The 10595-nt window shown below is 36.8% G+C and overlaps 1 protein-coding gene across 3 annotated transcripts in view; it reads left to right on the top strand.

Moving 5' to 3' along the window:
- The window catches only part of ARHGAP18 (Rho GTPase activating protein 18), a 169122-nt gene that overhangs the window by 119493 nt on the left and 39034 nt on the right, over window positions 1-10595 (top strand). For all 3 annotated transcript variants that reach the window (XM_059700296.1, XM_059700295.1, XM_059700297.1), the window contains exon 5: window positions 1834-2012. In XM_059700296.1, the coding sequence (XP_059556279.1) occupies window positions 1834-2012 (179 nt within the window). The remainder of the gene's footprint in view (window positions 1-1833; window positions 2013-10595) is intronic.

Raw genomic sequence — 10595 nt, 5'->3', positions numbered from 1 at the left:
ATGTATGGGTTTTTTTTTTTGCCATGTTTTAGAGGAAATTTATGTTTTAACTGTATTATAACTTAATTATAAAATTTCTACTCAGTTTTGAATTCGGTACAGGCGATTTCATGGTTGGGAGGCGGTATTTATTGTAACTCTAACCTGGGAGTATTGAAGAGAAAAGGGAATAGTTTTAAAATTCTTGCCCATAAACGTCACATTCTGGAAAGGCAGCTTCTAATTTAAGAAAATGGCTAATCTTTTTCCTCTTAAAATGGTTTCCTAAGAAACCAACCTATATAGTCACAGCAAAACATAAAGCAGTCTAAACCAGTGGGGAAATAAAATTGGGCTTTGACATTTAACTCACTTTAGAAATTAATTGAATGAAGATCCGGTTATTCAAATTACAAAGAAATTGTCACAGGCTATTGAAAAGCATAAAATGTGGCATAGATGACAGCAGACAAATACTATCATGGAGCTTCACGTTTATTCTTATTTTTGGAATTGATACAGGTAAATGTTTAGTTACTTTCTTAGCTGTGAGAGGCCACCTGGACCAGGTATATAATCTGTGGGGCCCAGTGCAAACTGAAAATGAAGGGCTTCTTGTTCAAATTTTAAGAGCAAGAGCATCAATCCCAGCGCAGGGCCCTTCTGTGTGAGGGCTCAGGTCACATGACCATGAAGCCAGTCAGCTTGTTGAGTGGGAGTGAATCAGACTAGATGTACATTTATTCTTCATTTTCTTTTGAGTAAAACAATTTTTTTTTTTAAATTTAAAGACTATAAGTATATTTTTCTGAAGGTAGAATACTTTTAATAAAATGTACATATGGCATATTTATTATGTTTTAACCTTAACTTTAACTTTTATCACCTTGTTATATTAGTATGTAATATGTAAATGTACTGTGTCAGTTTGTTTTGTAATTCAGTTCTGCTCCCCATGAATTAAAGGTCTACAATGAGAAAATAAAAGCAATCCTGTCATTGGTTCTAGGGTTTTTAAAATGTGAGTTGCATTAAAACCAAAAACTTACAAAATAGTAAAATTTAGAAATGTTTTCTCCAAAGTTTAAAGCTGGTGTTTTCAGCAGAGGCTTTAAAATATGTTTTTTCCCCCTGTAGAATTAACAGTAAACAAACAAAAATGTTAAGCTTATTATACTTTGCAATGTTGATGTAAATGTCTGGAAGTTATTTGACTAGGTTTGTAGTTGTAGGACCTTTTAGCCTTTCATAGAATCAGATGCAAAAACCTATTGATTCCTGTACCAGGAGCCTCTAGGCCTGACTCCCACAGTGATAAGCTTTTGGCAGTATTTATTGTTTTGAAATTTTTACTATGATAGATAGATAACATTCCAGAATGAAAAAATGCAGGGCGTGGAAGTGGTCTTATTCCAGGAATCTGTTCTACTGTGAGGAAATGAAATAGCATCTTGCAACTTCTAAGACAGATTACAACTAACCTAAATAAAACAATGATGAAGTCCATTCAATTTTTGTGAGGTTTTTCATTCAGAATTTGAGATTGTCCAGCAATGTTTTGGACGTGAACTCAGGCTACAAACTGGCCCTTCAAAGAAAGATTTCTCAACTGAACTATGAATTTCTGGCCACCCCATTTCTCCTTTTACCGCCCCCCCGCCCCCCCCCCCCCCAACACACACACCATTGGTAGGATTCTTGAGTATACTTTTTAGTATTAAAATAGCCATTAATTATTGCCTGTAGTAAATTGTACTTTTCCTAAAGGTTTTTATATAGTTAATGTATTAGAAGTAAAAATCAATCAATCAATACATAAAGCATATGATTTGGGTCTTTTGTTTTTACCCCCAGACCAGGCATCTAGCCTAGTTGTTGGTGAAAAGAAGCTGATGCCACTGGTGCCCGAGGAGGCACCTGCCTCTGAAACAGATATCAACCTGGAGGTGTCGTTTGCAGAGCAAGCTGTCAATCAGAAAGAGAACTCCAAGGATAGGACCCAGAAGAGCAAATGCAACGATGTGCTGTTACTTGTACGTATGCACTATTCAGATGCCACTAAACAGAGTTTGTTTTTAATTAGCCTTTTATTTTGAAAATTTCAAGCCTATAGAAAAGTTGCAAGAATGGTATAGCAAATACCCAAACAGCCTGCATGTAGATTCATTCAACAGTTAACATTTTATAACCTTGGCTTTCTCTCTTTCTGCATCTACCTAGGTATTGGTTGTGTTTATCTGATAAGATAAACACTAACTTTTTTAAAGCTTAACAAAACACAATTTCAAAATACTTAAGAAATTGAATGATAAAACAGAATTATATGTACTAGTATGTATGGTTATATTCAAATTTTCCTAATTGTCACATTTTTCTTGATAGTTTCTCCCTTCCTCACCCCATCTGGATTCTAACAAAGGTTATATGTTGCACTTGGTGCCATTTTGTGTGTGTGTGTGTGTGTGTGTGTGTATGTGCACGTGCACGCGCGCGCGTGTGTGCTTTAATCTAAATCAGTGACCTGTTTTTTGTTTTAATATTTTTGAAGAGTCCAAATCAGATTTCTGATTTTGTCTGTTGTTTTTTTTTTAATGACTAAATTCTGTTTAAACATTTTTGACTACACTTCTGCTTCGATGATGTTAATGCCTCCTATTGCATCATCACAAGGGCATGATGTTAGATGGTTCCTTTATTGGGGATAGAATATAACTTTGCTCACGTGCAGTCAGTATTAATCTATGGTCCTTGAGATGGTGTGAACACCCTATTTGTCAGTGATCAGCTATCCCCCAGAGGTCTCGCCATACATTTGTCATCCTTGCCTGAGACAATAACAAAACCGGTGTTTGAGAAATACTCATTTTCTAATTCTGTGACAATTCTACATTGATTGGCTGGCAATCTACTATAATAATTGGTCTCCTGTTTTTCTTTTTGTTATTGAATATCACTATGGGTTGAAGGTTCCCGTTTTTATTCAGTGTTTTATAAATCACTACTAATCACTACTTTTCTTTGCTGTCCAAATTTACCCAACTTTGACCAATAGGAGCCCTTTGAGCTGGTTCCTATGTCATTTTAACCTGCCCTCATCATTCATTTATGACTTTCTTTCTCGTACAAGATGTTCCAGGCGCACCCTGTATAGTCTTCTCCCCTCAGAGTTGACAGAATCCATTTCTTCAAGGAGGACTGGTTCCTTTTATTGATAGATTGTATTTCAAAACCAAGCTGCAGGTACTGAGTGTTCACAATGCTACTGAATGCCTTAGTTTTTTAAGTATTTATTTTGTAAAATTTCCCATATGCAAACATTAAAAAGAATAGTGTGATGGACCCCCGCATACTCATCACCTACCCTGACATTTATTAACACCTGGCTAGTCCTGCCCTAGCCATACCCATAATCAGTTTCCTATTTTCTATTATTTTGAAACACATCTCTGAATTATATTTGTTTTCTATAAATATTTCAGTATTTGTTTCTAAATGCTAAAGAGGGGTTTTTAGAACATATCCATATTACCATTATTGTATCTAAAAATGCTAACAATTCTGGATTTCAAATACTCTGTTCAGATTTCAAATTGTATCACAAATTTCATCATGTTTTTACGGTTTGTTTGAATTAGGATTTAAATAAGGTTTATGCATTGCAGTTGGTTGATACATCATGTAAGACTTTTTAACTCTCTCCCTCCCTTTCCTTCTCTCTCCTTTGTCTCTCTCTCTGTCTCTCTATCCTTCACTCTCTTCCCCTCTCCTTTCATTACATTCCCTTTTATCCCCTATTCTTTCTTTTCTCCTCCCTCTCTCTTCTTTGAAATTTCTTCCTTAAAGAAATGTAGTTATTAAGTCATAGAGAAGTGCCCCCTCTGACTAATTTTATTTCCATGTTTTTCTGTTTCTTGTTATTTGGTTGTCTCTAGATTTGTCATATTTAGGTTCATTTCTTTTGTGGGAACTATTTCAAGTGTGACTATATCAAGAGACACACAATGTCTGGTTGTCTTCCCCTTTTTGTAAAATAGCAGCTCTTTCTGATCAATGCTTGGATCTATTAGCTTATTAACAGTTCCAGGATGATGCTCTAACTTCTTTCTAAAATTTATTAATTGGAATAAATCTTTTAAGGAAGACATTCTTAAGGTGGTTGCTTCCTTTTCTTTACCAGTTTTCTTTTTTGTTTCCTAGCATCTTTCACTAGTGACTAATTAGTGTTGTTTTCTTTTAATTTTCTTGTAAAAATAGCATCTTAACTCATGGATTTAGACATATGACATGATGTTAGAAAAAATTCCCCATCTTTTTCTGGCATATTTTATGCTGCAGACCTAAAATGATCTGTTTCAAGAAGCGTTTGTTTCGTTTAGCAGAAATAAACTTTTATGACTGATCGAGACACCAGGAGTACTCCTGACTCTGGGGTGGTTATTGCTTACAGCCTTTTCGGAGGGCAGAGTGTAGCTGTGGCTTCTCTTTTCCACACTGAGAATAGTGGTTCTTAGGATGCATCAGATAATCTGATTAGAGTATCACATAATTACTTGTTTATTTTACCCACCATTAATCACAGCATTCTCAGCTAACAACACCAACACCACCTACAATAATATGGTTACCAGAAAAGAGTTTACATTTGTGTGTTTTTTTTCCTTTAGCTGTTTGTATCCTTGGGGGTATATCTTAAAAGGAATGCAACCATAAAATTACTGTTTTAGCTTACTTAGGTTATTCTCCATGTGGTTACATCGCCAACTGCATACCTGGTTGGGTTGATTTGTTTCATTTTATTTTTAATTTTTAAGCATAGATTTTTTTGAATTGATTTTGTTTTATAAGCATGTAAAATATTTACATGGTCCAAAAGTCAAATGTAAAACCAAGGTGTATTAAAAGTCTGGCTTCTATCCTTGAGCCACAAGGATATTTTAATTTTATGGTTTATCCATCTGTTCTTAGATAAATGGTACCTCACTATACACACTTTTCTCCACCTTGAGGGCTTTTTGTTTGTTTGTTTGACTTTAATTAGTGGTATATTTTGGAGATTACTCCACAGAAGTATAGAACAATATTTCTCATTCCTTTTTAAGATTTCCTGCATGGGTAGGGATCCTAGGCCTGGCCAGTGATCAAGGGTGATCTGTAAGGCGACCAATGGAGGTGATTGGGGCCCCTGCTTGCATCCGCCTTGGCCTGGGGCCACTTGCTCACCTGCTCCACCATCCCACTGTGGTCCCTTTCTTGTCAGGGCCCATCAGGGCCAGCAGCGCCTCCACTGCCGCCTGCTGCCAGCGCCCCATCACCAACGCCCACTATGTTCCGCACCACCCCCTGGTGGTCAGCACACGTCTATCTCTCGGTCGGTTGAACTCCCACCTGTGGGGACAGTTTGCATATTAGCCTTTTATTATATAGGATTGTACTCATTGAGAGAATGTATTGCAGTTATAATTTATTCAACCAGTTTCCTAATGGTGGGCATCTGGGTTGTTTCCAGGCTTTATTATATATTTTTAAGAATTTATATGCCTAGGGGTGAAAGTAAAGGAGTACGTATCATTTGTCCTAATGAGACGACCCACACTCCCAGACTATTCTTAGCAGAAGCACCTTTTAAAAGTGAGAGTCTTCATCTCAACAGATGGGAAGGGTTTAAAGTGACAGATAACAGAGCCTAATTAAACAAAATGAAGACATTGTCGATTTTTATGTTGTCGATTCAAATAATGGAATAAAATAAATTAATCTCTACTTGATAGATGTAAAAACAAAATGTCCTCTCTCATTTTAGTCTCCAATTTAATAAACTGATTCGTGCTCCCAGACCTTCTTGATTTTATTCATGTGGAGCCCCAAGCTAAAACTTGACCTTCCCATTTTTACCACTCTGCTGTTCCATGCTTACCAAGGACACCTTAGCCAGTCCTTTAGGGTCTAGCCCAGCATTTGACTTTACTGTTAGAAGTCTTTTCTGACTGAACTTACATTAGATAAAATATATAAAATCATCCTTGAAATTGTTAGATGCCATGTTTTTGATAATTAATTCCAATCGATCATGTGTGTATTTATGCATCTGTTCTTCTCTACCAGTCATTTATCCACGTGTCTGCTAGAAGGCATGGGCATGTAAGCTTTCCACAAGTCCTCAGCATGGGTGATGAAGTGAATACTTATACCCACCACTCTGAGGCAGGTGTGTAAGCAGGGAAAACCTCACATTCCATTTCTACTCCATGCTCCTCTGCTTCTGTACTAGGTGTACTAGTTAATAATGCGGATTTTTTTCAATAGATGGAGTTCCACATATGTTGATATATATACGATTTGATATGTATGCTATTTTGTGGTATTGACAGCAAGCTTCAAAACTTTGTATGTTAAATTTGCTGAAGGTGTTAACATTATAGATAACATCATAGACTAACTACTAAGAATAGTCTGGGAGTGTGGATCATCTCTTTAGGCCAAATGACGCTTAAAAAATGTCAAATTTTATTCCAAAAAAAAAGAGCATTTGCTGGAAGTTTTAATTCATTACTTTATTTTGAAGAAAAAGTAATTGTATACTTTGGGAAGCTTATGGTGAACATGCTCCATCTCAAGATACTTGTGAACGCTGGTTTAAACGCTTTAAAAATTATGATTTTGATGTGAAAGACAAAGAACGTCCAGGTCAAACGAAAAAGTTTGAAGACCAATAATTACAAGCATTATTGCATGAAGATGTGTGTCAAACTCAAAAACAACTTGCAGAAAGATTAAATGTTGCTCAGCAAACAATTTCTAATCGTTTACAAGCAATGGGAAAGATTTTAAAGAAAGGAAAATGGGTGCCACATCAACTGAATGAAAGACAAATAGAAAACTGAAAAGTCATCAGTAAAATGTTGCTTCAATGGCACGAAAGAAAGTCTTTTTTGCATTGAACTGTGACTGGCGATGAAAAGTGGATTTATTTTGAGAATCCCAAATGCACAAAATCATGGGTTGATCCAGGTCAACTATCAACATCGACTGCAAGGCCAAATCGCTTTGGAAAGAAGACAATGCTCTGCGTTTGGTGGGATCAGAAAGGTGTGGTGTATTATGAGCTTCTAAAACCAGGTGAAACCGTTAATACTGATCGCTACCGACAATAAATAATAAGTTTGAACCACGCTTTGATCGTGAAATGATCAGAATGTGCCAGAAGACACAGCAAAGTAATTTCGCTTCATGATAATGCATCATCACACACTTCAAAACCAGTTATAGACATGTTAGAAGATCTTGCCTGGCAAGTATTGACCCACCCACCGTATTCACCAGACCTTGCTCCTTCAGATTATCACTTGTTCTCATCGACGGCACACACACTTTCTGAGCAGCACTTCAAAATGTAGGAAGAAGTGGAAAATTGAGTCTCTGAATGGTTTGCTTCAAAACAAGAAAAGTTCTGTTGGACCAGTATCCACAAATTACCTGAAAGATGGGGGAAATGTGTAGCTAGCGATGGATATTACTTTGAATTAAGCACTTTTGATGTTTCTCTGGAAATTATCGTGTTTTCTTTGATTACAAAAATCCACCATTATTAACTGGTAAATAAGCAGTAGGCTTAATGTAATGAATTGTTCTCTGTTGACCTCATTTTATATTCACTGCATCAAACAGTCTTTGTTAATTCTTTATGATGTCACAGTGGATTCCAATGTCTCCTTTTAAATTTGGAGATCAGGTTTTATAACCTTTAATGTGCTTTAGTTTGAAAATTTATCTGCTAATTGTGTTATTGTGTACTCACCGTATCTCAGGAAGTACGCTCTGTAATTATTTAATTTATTTATCAGATGATCTCTATGAGGTTGCTATTCCAATTCCTATTTTTCATACAAGGAAATAGTTTAAGAGATTACATGGCGTGCCAAGGCTTGGCTTCAGTGACTAAGCTTTTGGAGCCAGTCTTTCCTGGAAGACTATGCTGATTCCATTTAATACATTGAATTTAAGTGAGTTTGTGTCCTTTTTAAAATATATATAATTTTTCAATTATCCTTGCCATTTGCAACAGTGTGTATAAACCTAGAGGGTATTATGCTAAGTAAAATAAGGCAGTCAGAGAAAAACAAATACAGTATGATTTCACTTATATGTGGAATCTAAAAAACAAAATAAACAAAATCAAAACAGACTCATAGATACAGAGAACAGACTGATATTTGCAAGCGAGGAGGGCGGTTTGGGTACTGGGAGAAAAAGGTGAAGGGATTAAGTACAAAGTGGTAGTTATAGAATAGTCATGGGATGTAAAGTGCAACATAAGGAATACTAGTATAGTTAATAATAATAATGCCAGTTGGGTATTGGAAATATCGGGAGGATCACTTTGTGTTATTTTATTGGTGCTACAGACAACTTGTTTAGGATAGCTTGGGATGTGACATAAAATGATTCTGGTTTGCTGGATCTGGCACATAAAATAGAAATTTAATATCACTCTTGAAGACTAAAAACAGAGGGAGGTGACTGGTGGTGGGGGGCGGAACCGGCAAGCGGGTGGCGCCAGGCCAGCCAAGGCGGGTGCAAATGACCCCCTGATAGCCTCGCCAGTCACCCCACAGATCAGCCCTGATTGCCAGCCAGACCTAGGAACCCTACCCATGCACTAATTTTGTGCACCAGGCCTCTAGTACTATAATGAAATCACATTTTATACATGAAAAAAAAAATCTTAGGAAATGAATCTCCTAGTAGAGGATATAAAAAAGTTATCTTGTGGAAATTGACCAGGAGAGAGTGAATTCCGTTTCTTTCCAAGTTTAAGTTCAAGTGACTTGATGAGTAAAAGAGTCTACTCCATCATAACTGATGAAGTGCCTACGGGACCTCTCATATTGCAAGGCCTACAAAGGAGGGGTGCAGCACCAAAGAGCTATCTGATTAATTTATGGTAACACACGAGATCCAAAGACCTTATATTTTTCAAAAACAAAATTGTATTTCACTCTTTTCTTTAAGCACATTTTTCAAAAAGTAAAGAGCTTTCCTTTGCTGACATTGCACTGCCTTGTCTTAGCCAACGAACTGAGCCATCCAGTCTGTTAACTAAACGGAACGACAGGAAACTTCATAAATATTTAAAGCAGCTGCCATGAATTAAACATTGGGATAAACAAACTAAGTCCTTTCATTAAGCACGATGTTAAACAAATAAGTAAATAAATAAAGCTCATGACTTGTATTGCGAGGGTAAATCAAATGTTTGAATTGATAATACTTCAGGTTTCTTTAAACATTTACCTCAGGTAATGCTTTGAATAATTATATTACATGTGTTTGGCTTATTAGACCAAAAGCAACTGATTTTAATGAAACATTTAGGACTTCCAAAAAAATAAAGGGTCGTTAAGTACGATGGGGTTCAGTCCTTCAGAAACAAAGCAATTAGCAGAACTCTGGGACCAAGCATGAGGAAACGGTGATGAGTCTTGTGTGATTTTAAAGGTGAAGCTCAGTACAAATCACAGGAAATGAGGGGAGCATGAAACCAGTGGTCCTGCCCCTCATTGAGTTTGATTCTGTGTGTTCTGCCTGTAGGATGTGTATCTCCATTTACTGAGTAGACGGACCGAGCACCTGCAGTGTGCCGGGCCTGTGGTGCATGAGGGTTACAGGCTGATTAAGACATGACTCCTCTCCTTGAGGGCCTCACAGTCCTAAATGAACACCATCAACCTAGACACCTTCCTGCATGCTGTGGTGGGTGGAAAACTGGAGCAGAACAGGATGATTACTGAACTGAGGATTTAGGACAGTGATGGCGAACCTATGACATGCGTGTCAGAAGTGACACGCGAACTCATTTTTTTGGTTGATTTTTCTTTGTTAAATGGCATTTAAGTATATAAAATAAATATAAAAAATATAAGTCTTTGTTTTACTATGGTTGCGAATATCAAAAAAATTCTATATGTGACACGGCACCAGAGTTAAGTTAGGGTTTTTCAAAATGCTGACACGCCGAGCTCAAAAGGCTCGCCATCACTGATTTAGGAGATCTGAACCAACATCCTTATTACATCACTGGCTGCTATTTAAGCCCCTTTACTGAGCCTCTTTCCCTCCTTAGAATATGCTGTGATAATTCGTATCATATGGGGACTTTTGCAGGATAGAATGAAAAGCCAATTATCAAATATTAGTAGTATCCTTATCGTTTTTTTCTTACCTTGCAGTAATATTTAGGAAAAAGGGAAAACCATGAAATCTTGAAATTATTGATAAAGTTCTGTGAAAAAAATGGAGCCATAATACTTTTTGAGAACTTACTATTTGTCATTTGAGCCCCACCACAACCTTATAAGGTAGTTTCTGTTATTATTCCCATTTTAGAGATAACGTGGCTGAGACACAGAGATGATGGGATTTGCCAAAGGTCACATAGCTTGTAAGTGATGGAGACAAGGTTTTGTACCTGTAGCCTGGCCCCACTTTCTCAACCCGGTGCACTGCACCATGGAGGCCATTAACCCTGACGCTGGAAGTTCACTTTAGAATGCATATTCAATCATGTCTGTTACTGCTTTATTGAATGTTCTCATAGGAAAAACAGCTGCACTACAAAA

This window comes from Myotis daubentonii, chromosome 6, assembly GCF_963259705.1.
Source record: "Myotis daubentonii chromosome 6, mMyoDau2.1, whole genome shotgun sequence".
Taxonomy (NCBI): Eukaryota; Metazoa; Chordata; class Mammalia; order Chiroptera; family Vespertilionidae; genus Myotis; species Myotis daubentonii.
Note: the sequence above shows the minus strand (reverse complement) of the source record. Positions and strands in the feature narration are given on the sequence as shown.